Genomic DNA, 16,800 nt, shown 5'->3' on the forward strand with positions numbered 1-16,800 from the left:
CTACGAGGGTTAATTTACTCACACCCGTGGTGGCAAAACAAGCGGAGTCTCCATCCCGGGGGGTCTTGGTGGCATCTCACTCGTGCTCCAATAGATCCGCAAAGGGGACGAGTCTCGGCAAGGGTCCCGTTTTTATAGCCTGATCAGATCTGACTGTGGGCATTCCTGAAGCTTCTCTGCACCCCGACACTGGCTGGGGGTGCCCCCGAAGCCTCCAAACACCCCCCATAGTGGTTGTGGGTGCCCCCGAAGCCTCCAAACATCCCCCATAGTGGTTGTGGGTGCCCAGCGGCTCCTTAGCACCTCAGTGCTCCCTCTTCTCTCTCTTAATGGCCAAGGGGCTCTGGGATCAAATGAAGCAGCAGAGATGTGTCTACTCCTTCCATGATGAAGTAGGGAGGGAGGGTTGCATTCTGCCACCCACGGCGAGAGCAAGAAACCACCATCGCACCCAAAATGGTCATTTTTTCCCTCCTTCTGGCCCCAATTTCAACCCAACGCCCCTTTTCCCTCACCCTGGTTTTCCAGCGGCTCGCTCGGTACATTTGGAAACGCGGGTGGTTCTTGAGAAGTTGAAAATCAGCGCTGCGCCGAGGCCGGGAGACTCAAAACCCATCGTTTCTTCACCAATTACCACATCTCAGAGTTATGCAAATCGCACAGCAAACGAATGCGATTTCCTTCCGCGGAAGCGCGGCTGCAGGAAGCAGATTCGGCGCCTTACCGAATTTCTGCTGGTTATTTGGGGCAGGTCGGCTTCGCCCACATGGGCTTCCGGACAAGCTCTTCAGGTCCCGTCTGAGCGAGGAATTCGGGATCTGGGTAATTCGGGATTCTGCTGCTTTCGGGGCAAAACGCTGACGATTCGGCCATGGGAGACCCAGAAGCGAGTGGTACGTGGTGGCATTAAAACAACCTTTTCTGCTTGTCCTGCGAGTTTTCGGGGCTGGATTTACCCCAGGCCTGTGCGCCGCGGAGGAAATATGGGTGTTAGAAAATAGCTTTTAAGTTCCTCTAACCAGGGTTTGCGTTGAAAACACGACCGTTCGGTCTCTTCCTCTGACAGATGAAGTCGTTCGATGCATTTGTGCGCTTGTATAAGAGGAAAGGGCGCAAACCCCCTTTTTGGGGGAAGCAGAGGGTGCAGCGCTTCTTCCTACATAATCGGGGGTTGGAAAATACTTGCTTTAAGTCCTTGTTTTCAACGGCAACTCAATGGTGAGTGTAATCAGTTGGAATTGGAGAGGTTCTGCTCCACATCCCCTTTGGTCTGTACCTGTGGATCCCCTTTTCCTCTTATGGCCTCCAGAACAAAGAGCTGGTTCAGTTCTCGCTCTGCAAATCTTTACCAGGAGAGGCGATAACACGAGTCAAATCACTTCATAAACCCACCAAAACGCAGCAATCTGCTCTGAGACCCCTCTAGAAACAACCCCGTGTGCTCATTAAAGACGCATTTTGATGTTCGTCCGCAAAACCCATAATGCGATGTGACTGTAAAAGCCAAACGCCCTCGAGAAATCGGCCCAATCGCATCCATTAAGGAGGTTTATTTGACAGCTCTTGCGAAACCAAGATGACCAGTGTAAATTCTTTTCATCTGGCTTATTATTTAGCCTTTAAATGTCCTAAATTCACCCTTCTGTTGTTAACTGGGAGGTGGTTTTACTGCTTTCCATTATGGGATCTGCTGAGTTTCACTCTCAGTCTAAATTCTTCTTACCGTCGCTACCATTTCCTTATTCTTAATATTCAACAAACAGCCAGAAGTGTAATGGACTGTACTTTCCTTATTTAATAAGCAAGGTTCATTAACAAAGAGCTGCGGGGGGCTGCCATCTATCAAGTTTTACCAGTATTTTCCCCCAAAGTTGGCAATTACCTCGTCCTTCTCTTGCAAACCAACGCGCCCGCGCTCGGTTTTTGCCGTCGGACAGATTCGCAGCACACAAACTTCCTCCTTTTAATGAAGTGCAAAGTTTCCATGAAGTGGCAACTCTCCTCCTCCCCACAGCGCGTTTCGTTAATCCCCTCGTTAATACACACAGCTAATTCAGGACGCCTGACCCCCACGGCGTTTCCTGTTGGTTGCGGGTGATGCTGCTCGGTAGCTGTTCCGACCTCCTCAAAACGAGATGATTTGTAAATTCAGCTTTCGTTCCAGCGAGGTGGGGAGAGAAGTTGCGCTCTTGGTTTTGCAAGACGGTTGCGAAGGGATTTGAATTATATTATACTGGATTATATTATATTCGTATTATTATTACACTCTTATTCCTCAGCCGGATGCCGATCTAAGCGCCTGCGCTGTAACCGGAGTCTCGCTGAGGAATACCTTGGATTTCACACAATTTGGGAGTTTTCAGGCTTATTTGGCCCCGTTTGCTTCGAGCGGCTCAGCAAGCGGAGGGTTTGACCCACACGCCGCTAAGAAGCGCGAGTCCTTTTCTGCACAATCGGGAGACGTTGCGTTGCGAAACACGAGCGCAGAGAAGAGGAAGGCGCTACCGGCTACCGCGCTTTAGCAACGGCGCCCCCGCCGAGGCCGGGTTTGTGGCACTTACTCATTTTGCGGTAACCGCGGCTCAAGGGGAAGTGTTGCTTCTGCTGAACGGCACAACAAGAGCTTCTCCTGCTAAAACACCCCCCGGGCTCTGCGCACCCACCATTGCAGGAGCTCCATCTCCATGGAGAAGAGTCAAGAGCCTTCCAGAAGGTCCATGATACCGATGAGATGAGTCTCGTCCCTCCAAAACTCAACGTAACAGCTGGTTCATCACATCGCGGTTTCCTTTGGGATGCAGGTCTAGTGCCAACACTGGATTGTTTCTTCCGGAATTTTCTAAGATAAGAAGAATAAGAGTTCACCCTCAGGAAATACAGATGGTTTTCAACCCCCAGAAGAGTTAGATTGTAGATCAGCCATCCAGTTGGCTTGCCCAACATGATAACTGGTTTTAAACCGCAGCTTGCGCTTATAAATGAGGCCGCGGGCAAAGGGCAGAGCGTGAGTGTCCTGCTCCGATATCCCAGCAGTGAATGCTCTGCAAAGGGCTTTAAAGATTAATTCATTTACGGACAAGAATCGTTTGGCACGTGCCAAAAAGCCTCTCGATTTCAAACAGTCAAATCGGCGCCGTCGCTCCTCCGCGTTTAAATTTGTGAGGACGCAGAGAATAACACCAGCAAGGGGAATGTTTCCTGTCCTATTTTTCCACCTTTTGGCTGTTAATTACATATATTACCTTAGTGATGCGGAACAAAAGACTCGTGAGAAGCTGAGGTTCTGCTTTCAGAAGGAGGACGTTTCGCTTCGCCCCTCGGCAGCGCAGCTCCGGTTGAGTCGCATCTTCCTGTCGTACAATCCCCCGCTTGCTCTAAATGAGAAATTAAAGCTCACATGAATTAATAAGGATGATTAAGATTCCAATTTGCTTGTTACGGCTCCGATTAGGAACAATTTGCGTCTCTCATAGAAAAAGTGGGATGAGGTGTTTGATGAATCGTTCGTCTTGGGTCACCCAGCGGGTGGGAAATGTTGAGCGGGTTGACCTGATTATAGTTACCCGGCTAGAAAAAGAGAGAAAATCAATGTTTTTCAGGACCAAAACAAGGCCCAAGGGCATCTAGAAATAAAGGAGACACAAACCGACTTCTCACTTGAGTAACGTCTGCAAGAACATGCGCCCCGTCAAAAACAGCGAAGAAACTCTATATTTAGGTCAATCAACCACATCCTGTTTCCTGGAATGTCAAAAGGACAAAGAAGAGTGATGTTTTCTTTTGTTTTTACCGCTTGCACCCAGTTTCAGATTCAAATTGGATTTTTCTTTCCCCTTTTTCTTTAGAGCAACTTCCGGCCTGAGTTGATTTGAGTTTCAGGACTCAATGACAGCGGAAAGTGAGACGAACGGCATCAATAATCACGTGTAAAAGGCGTGTGTAGGGTTCACAGAGCCACGTGGGGACAAATCCGCTCTATATTTTGCATCATAATAATTTGTACCCGCCGGGGACTGCGCGAGATACGGCATTTCGCAACGTATATCATCCCCATAAATAGACGCGTGTAATATTGAGATGGATACACAACGAACATTGCGACACACACAAGGAATGAGACATTTTCTGTGCACGTTACTACCTGTCGATCTCCGGGTTGGATGATCCCATGAACCCATTTCTTCTCTATCCCCAGGTCTCGACAACCAAGAGAGGACACCCGAACAAAGGAAGCGGTACAGCGAGATATTCCGGAGCCTGGATGCCATCGAGATCTCCATCGGGAACGCGTGCGTAGGGAAACGGGGCAGAGATGGTTTCCTGGGTCGCTACAACCTTCGTTTCTTTAATTGCGCTCTTCTTCGTTATCCAGGGCGGTTGATATGTTCATTGGTGATGCTGCCAGCGCCGACACAGACCTGATCACAGAAAAAGAGAGTGTTCCGGTAGGAAAAAGCTGAAATCAGTGACAGAGCAGATAATATTAGTGAAAACACTCAGGCTTTTGCTGTTTGGATTGATATTTTGGTGAGAAATATGAGATTTTTTCCCAGTGGTTTCCTCTTCTTTTTGCTTTTCTGCCCACAGCTGAATGAAAATTCCTGCAAGAGCAAAACCAGTTCAGAGAGGCAAGTGCCGGCAGATATAACAGGTAACCTTGCTGTGGCACTGGGTGACACTGGGAGCTGTGCTGCCATCAGAGACCCGGACAGGCTGGGGAGGAGAAATGCAATGAAATAGAACAAGTGTAGAGTGTTGATGTGGGCAGGAACAGCCCCAGGGTCCAGTATAGGTTGGGAAATTCCATATTAGAGAGCAGCGTAGGGGAAAGGGAGCTGGGGGTCCTGGGGACAGCAGGGTGACCATGAGCCAGCACTGGGCCCTTGTGGCCAGGAAGCCAATGGGACCTGGGGGTATTAGAAGGGGAGTGGTCAGTAGGTCAGAGAGGTTCTTCTGCCCCTCTGCTCTGCACTTGAAAAAGGGTTTAGTTCAGATACTATCAGGATATACTTGGGGAACACATATATATACATATATATAATATATACAGCCATAGCACCCTGAGAACGTCCCATCTCGTCTGATGTGGGAAGCTAAGCAGGGTCGGACCCGGTCAGTGCTTGGATGGGAGACCAGCTGGGAATAGCGGGTGCTGTGGGCTGAGCCAGCACTGGGCCCTTGTGGCCAAGAAGCCAATGGGACCTTCAGCTTTGCGCTGTTCTGAATCCGGATTTATCCCGTTGCAGTTCAGGAGGCAGACGAAATGCTGATCAAATGTGAAGGCGGCATCGACGCCGCCCTGGAATACGCCAAAATGTGGTGTAAATACGTCAAAGAGCTGCTCAGCTGGATGGAGAAACGCCTGAGCTACGGTGAGTCCAGCTTTAAAAACACATCACGGCCGAGAACACGCAGACATGAGCAAAACAGTGAGAATCGGGCCAAGCACCAACCCTTTTCACTGCTTTTTCATTAAGATAAAGCCACAGAATTAGAATTTCTCCCTCCCTGAATGATTCTAATTGACCGGAACAGCCTCTGGATTGGACAAAACCAACCTGGATCTGGAGTCTAATGTGCTCTGCCCCTTTTCCAGAGACCGAGTTCGCCAAAGGGATGGTGAAGATCGCGGAGTCGGGGCGCAACGCCATCTGCCAGCAGGTACAACCGGGTCTTTCTGCACAAGGGCCCAGTGCTGGCTCAGCCCACAGCACCAACTCTGCCCAGCTGGTCTCCCATCCAAGCACTGACCGGGCCTGACCCTGCTTAGCTTCCCAGATCAGATGAGATCAGGTGTTCTCAGGGTGCTATGGCTGTATATATTATATATATGTATATATATATGTTCCCCAAGTATATCCTGATAGTATCTGAACTAAAGGGCAGAGTAGAGGGGCAGGAGAATCTCTCTGACCCAACGACTACCCCCTTCGAATCCCCCCCAGGTACCATTGGTATTCCAGTGGTCTCCCATCCAAGCACTGACCGGGCCCGACCCTGCTTAGCTTCCCAGATCAGACGAGATCAGGCATTCTCAGGGTGCTATGGATATATATATCTATATATATTTATATATGTGTGTATATATATATTCCCCAAGTATATCCTGATAGTATCTGAACTAAAGGGCAGAGTAGAGGGGCAGAAGAACCTCTGTAACAATTTAAAGCCCGGCTTAAATCCAAATACACCCCTAAAACCTTCCTAAAAGTCCCACTGCTGGACCAGTTCCTTCTTCTACGGGCTTATCGTTCAGAAATTACATAGAAGGATGTCAATGCTGCAATAAAGCTTTTCTGCTTCCAGTCGCCACGTTGTCCAAAATAACCCCGTGTTTAACCAGCGCAAACTCTCCCGCTACCAAAATGTCTTTGATTTAGGAAAGCGGTGGTGATTACCTGTTATATCACACCTGGCTTTTCTTGGTTCGTGCAGCACAACATGCCCCTGCGAGCGCTCTACACGCTGGTCCTGGAGCACGACATCAAGGTGGGCAATTTCGCGGGCGAGACGGTGGGGTTGCTGCAGCAGAAGGAGTTTTATCAGGTATTTATGGACAATGTTGTGGAAAAATTATGTTGGAGGATCATGGAGACCTAATAAAGTGATTCCTGCTGGTCCGTGGGGTGGGGGGGACAAGGGAAAGCAAGGCAGGTTGAGTTTAAGGGATGGAAATGCAGGCTGAGTTTAAGGGAAGGCGACCCAGGCTGAGTTTAGGGGAAGGCAACCTAGGCTGAGTTTAAGGGATGGAAACCCAGGCTGAGTTTAAGGGATGGAAACCTAGGCTGAGTTTAAGGGAAGGCGACGCAGGCTGAGCTTAAGGGAAGGAAATGCACGTCGAGTTTAAGGGAGAATGAAGCGTTTTGCAAGGTTTTTGCTTTCCGATGCTGTGTCCTCACCTGCCAGACGCTCTTCCTCGTGAGGAACTGTTCCTGTCTTAACTCTTCCTCTGCAGCCTCTGTCGGCCAAGAAAAATGAAATCGAGAAATGGAGGAAGGAATTCAAAGATCAGTGGACAAAGGAGCAAAAGAGGATGGTAAGATGGGCCTGGTCTTTGTGCCGGTCGCGGGTCAAAAGACTCAAAATAAATGTTTATGGACAAGAGGTACTAAATAATAACCCCAGACAACAGAACAGGTTGGGGAGGAAGAACCTGGAGCATCTTTTTGATGAGGAAGGACAGAGTTGTGTCTGTTCAGCCCAGAGGGACCTTATCGATGTGATCAATATCTCAGGGTGGGGGTCACGAGGATGGACCAGACTCTCCTCCACGGTGCCCAATGATGGGACTGGAGGTTCCATCTGAAAACAAGGAGAAACCACTTTAGTTTGGGGATGATCACATCCATTTCCTCACCGCGCTTCCCAAAAGGTCTTTTCAAACCTCAGCCTGTTTCTTTCCCACCCCAAACTTGTTTGTTTTTCTACCCAAGAATGAATCCTTGGCGTCCCTGCGCAAGTCGCGCCTGCAGTACGCGCAGCGCTGCGAGGAGCTGGAGAAAGCCAAGCTGCTGAGCGCCAGGGCGGAGGACGAGCACCAGAACACCACTGGTGCCAACGCCGGCAGCGCCAACAAGCAGCTGGAGAAGCGCCGTCGATCCTGCGAGGAGGCACAAGCCAAGGTGACACGTTCGGTGCTGTTGAGGTTTGATTTGGGGTGACAATAAACCGTGGTAGATGTATTGTTAACCCCATCTCCTCACTAATTATGGAAGGGAAAGGAGGACAGACAGAAGAGAGCTGGGAAAATTAACAATGTTATACTAATGCTACTGATAAGAATAGAGAAAATAACATCAAATATACAAAACCAATATTGAAAGTCCCAGCAGCTGCAGGGCAGGCACCCGAAGTCCTGGACTGGACTCTGCAGCCAAGCGGAGCTGGATTCAGTCTGTCATTTGGCCTCAGTTCGCAGGGACGCGTCGCAAGGTCCTCTTCTAATGTCGGCCATAGGGAAAAGGGATGAGATCCTCGTGATCTCCCACTTTTATATAAAATATTAATGTGAATGGGACGTTATACTCAGTCAGTCAGTTTTTTGGTCACCTGTTTCTCACGGGATGTGCGTCAATCGTTATCGATAACCTCGTATTCCATTGCTATGGCTACCAAAACATGTATCTGCTTCTCCAGGAAAACGCAGCTTTAGCTGACAGGCAAAGAGAAACTTGTTTTAACAAAACCAGCACACTGGCGGGTTTGTGTCCCCCCTTACGGCATCTTCCCGCCGTCCCGGTGACATTTCTCCCTCTTTGGCTCCGGTTCAGGTTCAGGAGGCCGAAGCGTTGTACAAGACGTGCATTGGCGACGCCAACTTTCGGCGGCAGGAGCTGGAGAAGGTGCGAGCGCGGATCGTCTCCCACGTCCGGAAGCTCATTTACCAAGGGGACGAGGTGCTGACGTGGGTACGTGTTGGCTCCCGAATTTCTCCTCTCTAAGACCTCCAGGCTCTTCACGATTCCACCATTGCTGACCATTCTAAAGCGGTTAAAATGAGGGAACTGCTTTGGACGTTGCTACCAAATACATCTCAGATGTATAATCACTTGTTCAATCACAACAGCTTTGAGGACACACATCCAGCGAAAAAGCCTAGCGGACAAAATCCTAGAACAAGACACAAGCGACATTTATCCAACGTGTTAAGTAGAACTATCAAGATAACGAGTTAGATAACGAAAAACTGAAGACACGTGAAGATCCAAGGGAGGAAAAAGCTCCCGGGCTTTGCTTAACAATGATGATTTTCTATTTCTTTCCCTATCAGGTCACTTTGAGGATGTTCAAGCAGCGGCAGACGCAGTCGGAACAGATTCCGCTGGGCTACCAGTACCTGTATGAGGTCTGCAAGCCGTACAAAGCGGGTGAGAAGTACCTGGAGTTCATTCAGGCCCTGCAGAAGAAAGACGTGCACGTGGAGGTGTTTGAGTTCGAGCCGCTCGCTCCCGGGGGGCAGAGGTACGAAAGAGCAGAGAACTTCCATCCTAGCTGCAAGGTCAGGAATATACAACAACAGAACAACGAAAGGGTTTAAAACACACTTATAAAGTCTCCAGCAGCGTTGCGGTGGCTGATTTCAGAACAGCAGCGATTCCGTACCGTGGCCCTTCGGTTCTTTCTGTCATTTGGCTCGCTCTCTTCTCACTTGGGTGCTGGTTTCTAGATCTTTCCTGCAAATAGAAGAGGTGAAATCACACCGAACTAATTTGTTTTCCTGCTTTTGTCCAAGTGTTTGTTACAAAAGCTTCTACCTGGAATGGAGGCTTTGTCGCAGCTGCCCCTAAGGCACCTCGGTGATGCGATATCACCTGTTATTCTTAAACGCCGCAAAATCCTTTGCAATCTCTTCTCAGGTCCCCTCCCAGCGGTAGAAAGAAGATGGTGCTGCATCCCAGCGGCGCTTCTCCTGCAGCAAAGGACGCGAACGTGTCAGAAGATCGGCCCAGAAAGCAGCTCCACGCCAACGATGAGCAGAGTAGGTTGAATTTCATCAACACGACGCGATTTGCTCTCGAGCCTCGGGATTTGTAGCCAACGAAATGGGGAGGTTCTCAAATTCTTAAGGCTTTGCTGAGGAAATATTGACAATATTGATGGATTTTGTTTGTTGGGGGGAGCCGGGGGATGGTCTGTAAGTGTCTCCACCTCCCGCAGGTGTGAACAAATCCCTGTGCAGCGACACCGAAAGTCTCGGGGGCAGCTGCGAATCCCGGTCCCTGGACTCTCCCAGTTCCAGCCCAGGTGGGAGCCGCAGAATTTCTCCCCTAATATCGCCCCAAAGCCTGAAAGGGGGAATAAACCACGCAGCCCCGCTTTGTGCATCACGAGGATGAGAACAATAGCTTGTATTTTCTCTCCTCTCAAGGAAACTCTAATAGGAAGTTGCTGAAAGCTCCGTCCACCAGCACCGTGTCCTCCTCGGATGATTTTGAAGAGAGGGATTCCCTGCAAACCCTTGAAAGCGGTGAGCGGTGCGCTTCTTCAAGCCACAGGGTGGTAACCGTGCTCGTGTATCGGTGCATTCTAGTTGGAGGCCAGTATCTAGTGCGGTGCCTCAGGGGGCAGTATTATTCAATATATTAATTAACGATTTAGATGAGGGAATAGAGTGACTGTCAGCAAGTTTGCTGGTGACACCAAGTTGGAGCAGTGGGGACACTGGGAGCTGTGCTGCCATCAGAGACCTGGACAGGCTGGGGAGCTGGGCGGGGAATAACCTGCTGAAATTTAACAAGGGCAAGTGTAGAGTGTTGATGTGGGCAGGAACAACCCCAGGGTCCAGTAAAGGTTGGGAAATTACATATTAGAGAGCAGCGTAGGGGAAAGGGATCTGGGGGTCCTGGGGACAGCAGGGTGACCATGAGCCAGCACGGGGCCCTTGTGGCCAGGAAGCCAATGGGACCTGGCGGGGGGTTAGAAAGGGGTGGTCAGTAGGTCAGAGAGGTCCTCCTGGCCCTCTGCTCTGCCCTTTAGTTCAGATACTATCAGGATATACTTGGGGAATATATATATACACATATATATAATCTATACAGCCATAGCACCCTGAGAACGCCCCATCCCATCTGATCTGGGAAGCTAAGCAGGGTCGGGCCCGGTCAGTGCTTGGATGGGAGACCAGCTGGGAACAGCGGGTGCTGTGGGCTGAGCCAGCACTGGGCCCTTGTGGCCAGGAAGCCAATGGGACCTGGGGGGGATTAGAAGGGGGGTGGTCGGTAGGTCAGAGAGGTTCTCCTTCCCCTCTACTCTGCCCTGGTGAGACCACATCTGGAATAGTGTGTCACATCTGGAATAGTGTGTCCAGCTGTGGCCCCTCAGTTCCAGCAGGACAGAGAACTGCTGCAGAGGGTCCAGCGTAGGGCAACAAAGATGGTGAAGGGAGTGGAGCATCTCCCTTATGAAGAAAGAATGAGGGAGCTGGGGCTCTTTAGTTTGGAGAAGAGGAGACTGAGGGGTGACCTTATTAATGTTTATAAATATCTAAAGGGTGAATGCCATGAGGATGGAGCCAGGCTCTTCTGGGTGGCAAACAATGATAGGACATAGGGTAATGGGATCAAGCTGGAACACAAGCGGTTCCACTTAAATTTGAGAAGAAACTACTTCTCAGTGAGGGTGACGGACACTGGAACAAGGTACCCAGGGGGTGTGGAGTCTCCTTGTCTGGAGACATTCAAACCCACCTGGACACGTTCCTGTGCGACCTCACCTGGGCGTTTCTGCTCCATGGGGGGATTGGACTGGATGAGCTTTTGAGGTCCATTCCAATCCCAAACATACTGTGATACCGTGATTTTAACGCTGTTTCTGCAGAAAACGGTACGTCCCAGCAGCAGTTTAAGAACGTCCCGCTCTCCGGCGCGGCGCAGACCCACCGGCTGCGGAAACTGCGCGGCCCGTCCAAGTGCAGGGAGTGCGACACCTTCATGGTCAGCGGCTTCGAGTGCGAGGAGGTGAGGGCTGGAAAACACCGTCGCACCGTCGCCTCCATGCGAAGGAGCGACCTCTGTAACATTCTGGGCTTTTCTATGCCTCCCTGCATTACAAAAAAGCGCATTTTTCGGTGTTTGAGTAAAGCTGCTCACCTGGAAAAACCCTCTTGGGGTTGGTGGGATGTTGGTGGTTGAGGGTACAGGAGGAATCCTCCCGGTTCACCACAACCAGCCCGTAACTGGGGCAATGCTGCTGTTGCAGTGCTGCCTGGCCTGCCACAAGAAGTGCCTGGAGAACCTGCTCATCACCTGCGGCCACAAGAAGCTGCCCAACCGAGTCCCCCTGTTCGGCGTCGACTTCACGCAGGTGCCGCGAGATTTCCCAGAAGAAGTTCCCTTCATCGTGGTGAAATGCACCTCGGAAATCGAAGCCCGTGCCCTCGGGGTGCAGGTGAGTGGGTTATTCTCGCTTCGGTTTTCTCCTCTCCGTATCCCAAACTCCTGACCCGTCCCCATCCGGACCACACAGGGGATCTATCGGATAAGCGGCTCCAAAGCGCGGGTGGAAAAGCTGTGCCAGGCGTTTGAGAACGGCCGGAGCCTGGTGGAGCTCTCCGATCACTCCCCCCACGACATCACGGGGGTCCTGAAGCATTTTCTGAAGGAGGTGGGTGCCAAACCTCATCCTGCCGTGTTCCCCGTGTCAGCGGGATGAAGCGACGCGCCCTCTCCCTCCCCTTTCGCTGCAGCTTTCGGCACCGGTGCTGCTGTCCCAGCTCTACAACGACCTCATCGCGCTCGCCAAGGAGCTGCAGAAACCCGGGGATGAGAAGCCGGAGCGCACGGGTGTCCCCGCCGATCCCGTCCAGAGCATGAAGGACTTGCTGAGCAAATTGCCCGGGAGCAACTACAACACCCTGCGGCACCTGATCGCGCACTTGTACAGGTGAGGAGCGCGGCGGTTGTCGCGCTGGTTGTTCCTGGAGGTCCCCGTTGAGTTCTCCTCCTGAGGAAAGCGTCGGGGATTCCGTGACAGCCAAACGATGCAGATGAGGAGGGTAAAACATGATCCTGCAGCGATTCTGAACGACTGAGAGGGAGCACAAGGTCCTTAGTGACAACGCTTCGCAAAGCGCAAAGCGAGAGTTCAAGGAATAGGAGGAATGGAGCCCCATGCACCCGGCTCTGAACAGATCCACCCAAATGCTGAGGTTTTCCTCGGGAGTTTCGCTGCACAGAGCAGAGCTTTGTTGTCCAGAAAAGATGGGGGTTCTCTCCCAGAAAAATGGGGGTTTTGGTGCGTTCCATCCGGCTTGAGAACCAGAAGCCCCTAATGGTCCTATTTCCCTCCCCCAGGGTGGCAGAGAAATACGAAGAGAACAAGATGTCCCCAAACAACCTGGGCATTGTGTTCGGGCCGACTCTGCTCCGGCCGGGCGCCGGGAGCGACGGCTCCATGTCCTGCCTTGTCGACTCCGGCTACCAAGCCCAGATTGTGGAGTTCCTCATTCAGAACTACGAGAGGGTGTTCGGGATGGACGACCTGCCGTCCTCCTTGTCCCTCGGCTGCGAAAATCCCTCGGGAGAAGCGTCGACGGCAAAGGATGAAGGACCTCATTGCCCTGACGTGGCCCAGAACGCGAGCCTAGAGGTAGAGCTCCCAGACACCGAGCTGGGTTTACTCACCCTGCTGTAGAGCCGGGAAGGCGGATGAGCAATTAAAGAGAACTTCTTTCACCGAGAACAAAACCCGTTTGATCTCAGAGAGTTATTCCCAGGGGAAAGAGCAAGAGCCTGTTGCACATGGAGCGGGAGGAGAAACCGGTGATAAGCTGCAGATCACTCAGCAGCTGCTCGGACCGTGCTGGGTGGTGGTTTTGCTCCATGTGGTTTAGATCCCATGTAGGTTTCTCCATGCTAAATTGCTTGGGATGCTGCTGTTTCTCTCTGCCAACAGCTCCATGGCTTTGGAAGCAGCGACGTGTGTTTAAGAGCCAGCGGATGCTGCGGTGACACCCCCAGTTCTGTCCCCAAGCAGCCACAGACCCTGTCACTGCGTGTTCTGCCTTCTCCCCAAAATTCACAACTCTTTCCTCACCCTATTTCACTTTAAAAACACAAATAGGCAGAGCTGGGTCATGTGGGGTTTTTTGTCCCTTTTTACAGTTGTTTGATGAGCAAGAAAGAAGAAACGACTTACCTAAAGTTAAGCTGGGTTTGGGGGTTCTCCGCCACCTCCTTTTGAGCCGGGGTGTTTCTATACGAGAGCGCGTGTTCGTATCCACAGCCACACACAACGCCACTCTCCTTACAGCTCCAGTTCACTGAGGAAGCAGAAATTAGAATTACCGTGATTAGAGCCGAAATCAAATCACCGGGGCAGACACAACTCACTCCCTATAGGATCAATAAACCTTCGCGGAAGGCACTTGGAGATACAACTATTCCTTTGACTATTTTCAAAGCTGTTTTACACACGTTCTGCAGCGTGACCCGATTCCATAGGAGGTGTCACAAACCTTAACGAAGTGAAGTAGTTTCCATGGGCAAACTCTCATTTTGCTGTTAATAAACCCAACCTGTGCCCGGGTGACCTGATGCTTGTGCAAACTCACACCGGCTCCATCCCACCTGTGACTCCCAGGCACTTTACTCACCCTTTACTCATCACGGTTTGCTTGATGTTTCCCCTTTTTGCTCTGAAATGGGCGACTTCAGCATCTGGCAGGACGCAGGAATCGATCTCAGCACACGGCCGCGTTTTGGGGTGAATTCTGTGGCGTTTGGGTCTGCAGTTGGCACTTCTCAAGCCATATTTCTCCTTCCGCGAGCTCCCTCCCTCTTCCCCAAGCGTTACTCACCATCTCAGACAAAGCGAGGCGTTTCAGCTCAAGCATTTCCCTCCTCCAACAGCATTTGGGGTAACGTGGGAGCTGACGGTGTCTTCACGTCGAATAAGAGTCTTGTATAACCACTTTTCCCAACAGAATGTCTCCTCCGAGCGTGGTTTAACCACCGACCGTGACGACTCGTCTTGCAGGGGAGCCGTGGACGAGCTGACTCTGGAGGGAGCCCACATCCCATCGAGCGCTGATGCTTTAGGTGAATGAAGCCACGTTGTTCCGGGGACACTCTTTGGGTTGTTGTCGAGGGTTAAGATTGTGGGGTGACAATAAAACCCTGGCAAATGTATTGTTAACCCCCTCACTACCCTCTTTTTGCCCTTCCCTCTCCCCCCTTCCACTCAGCACAGGCGATCAGGAGGGAAAGAAGGACAGAGAGAAGAGAGTTGGAAAAATTAACAATGTTTTACTAATGCTACTAATAAGAATAGAGAAAATAATGCAAAATATACAAAACCAACCTTGAAAGTCTCAGCAACTGCAGAACCGGCACCCGAAGTCCTGGACTGGACTCTGCAGCCAACCGGAGCTGGATTCAGTCTGTCATTAGGCCTGAGTTTGCAGGGACGACTAGCAAGGTCCTCTCCTGACGTTGGCCATAAGCAGAAGGGAAAAAGCAAAGGCAAAAGGGAAAAAAGGGACGAGAGCCTCGTGATCTCTCACTTTTATATGAAGTATTCACGTGAATGGGATGTTATACACAGTTGGTCAGTTTCTTGGTCACTCGTCGCCCCTCTTGTGAGATGTCCATCCATGCTTATCAATAAGTTTGCATTCCATTGCTAGGTTTACCAAAACATGTGTCTGGTTCTGCAGGAAAATGCAGTTAATATGAAGCTTTAGCTGACAGGCAAATTCACTAAAAGAGAAACTTGTTTTTAACAAAAGCAGGACATCCCACCCCTTATAATATGCCATTCACTGAATACTTAAACCTTATCAATACAATCTATCAATACAATCTAATTAATCACTACTACTACTATATCTATATATATATATATATATATACACATATGTACATATATACACGGGAGTAATTAATCTTAATCAGTGGACCATCCTTTGAAAAGTTCATTAAGTTCATTTTGTCACAACAATCTCCCAGGGCAGGAAAAATGGTGCAAGTGCATCTCATGACCACTGTTTGTGGGTTAAAGACATCAACTTCGAAGAAGTTATCAGGCACCAGATCTGGTTTCATCATCACTGTCTTGATCTGGAAGACACTTATTAAATACTGTTAGTACGGCAATTCACATCCTGCAGTTCAGTATTGAATATTTTCACCTAAACTCAGCAAAAACAATCCCAGGAATGGGCTTGGCTTTGCCTGAGGCAGGAGGAACCCAAACTGCCTTAGAAGGAGGCGTTTTAGACTATTAACGCGGGTTTTCGATGTCCTTTCTAACAGGACAAGAGGTTGTTGGCTAAAATTGTTTGCTGTAGTAAACTGGTCTCAGTGTTTTAACACAACTGCCTGTTTTTTGGTTCAGGCATGAACACAAGCGTCGGCTCTGAGCGGGAGGAGCTACAGGAAAAGACAGACGGCGATTCGGACGCGGTCCCAGCAACGCAACCCAGGTGCCATTTCACCCGGCAACCTGTAAAATACATCCGACCGCAGGGGAAAATAAAAGCGGCCATCCCCAGGGCTACCGCGTTAACCAACGTGGCGACCGAGCCCGGCACAGAAAGCGGCGCTACTGGTGGGTCCGCGGCAACGGGCGTCCCGGAGGAGAGCGGGAGCGGGGACGGCGACACCGCGGCGCCGCGGCAGCGCTTGGGAGGGCGGCAGCAGCTCAAGCGCTTCGAGATCACGCAGGAAACGGCGCGGATCGTCTCCAAGTTCAGAGGCGACGAGGCTTTGGCGCCACCCGAGAATCCTCCGGAGAGCGTGGGGACTGCGGGGAGAGCAGAGGAGATCAACCAGGGGACATATCTGTAGGGAAACCCCAAGGGGAACAGAAAATAAGACATGGAAAGGGAGAGGCGACTGAAATCCTGAGTCTGCTGGCCAAAGGAATAGCGATAGGGTGAGAAAAGTGACCTGTTTTTGTTCCCCACGCAGGCCAGCGGGCTTGGAGTTAACCTGGGGTTTGGGTTTTGTTCAGGAACAAAGCCAAGTGAGCGATGCCGGGTCCCGCACTGTGGCCACGACACCCCCCTGCAGCGCTCCGGGCTGGGCACAGAGTGGCCAAAAGGGACCTGGGGGGACTAATGGCCGGGAAGCTCAACATGAGCCACCAGTGTGGCCAAGAAGGCCAGTGGTGTCCTGTCCTGGATCCAAAATGGTGTAGTTGGCAGGATAAGGGCAGTGATGCTCCCCCTGTGCTCTGCATTGGGGAGGCCACACCTGGAGTGTTGTGCTCAGTTCTTGGCCCCTCAGGTCAGGAAAGAGACTGAAGTGCTGGAGCAGGTCCAGAGAGCAACAAGACTGGGGAAGGATTGAACACAAGCCC

General features: G+C 50.9%; 1 protein-coding gene across 1 annotated transcript; it reads left to right on the top strand.

The window, feature by feature from the left end:
* Nucleotides 1-871: 871 nt before the first annotated feature.
* Nucleotides 872-16,286, top strand: GMIP (GEM interacting protein; the record flags this gene model as incomplete). The annotated part of the gene is made up of 21 exons (XM_080361322.1): nt 872-893; nt 4,196-4,289; nt 4,373-4,445; nt 4,588-4,651; nt 5,247-5,372; nt 5,597-5,661; nt 6,436-6,546; nt 6,956-7,036; nt 7,434-7,622; nt 8,271-8,408; nt 8,771-8,961; nt 9,357-9,478; nt 9,658-9,744; nt 9,869-9,967; nt 11,317-11,456; nt 11,698-11,886; nt 11,965-12,102; nt 12,185-12,381; nt 12,792-13,086; nt 14,423-14,537; nt 15,835-16,286. 21 exons carry the CDS (start codon nt 872-874, stop codon nt 16,284-16,286), a joined length of 2,988 nt encoding a protein of 995 aa, XP_080217448.1.
* Between the last annotated feature and the right edge of the window lie 514 nt (nt 16,287-16,800).

Source organism: Nesoenas mayeri, assembly GCF_963082525.1.
Source record: "Nesoenas mayeri genome assembly, chromosome: 31".
NCBI lineage: Eukaryota > Metazoa > Chordata > Aves > Columbiformes > Columbidae > Nesoenas > Nesoenas mayeri.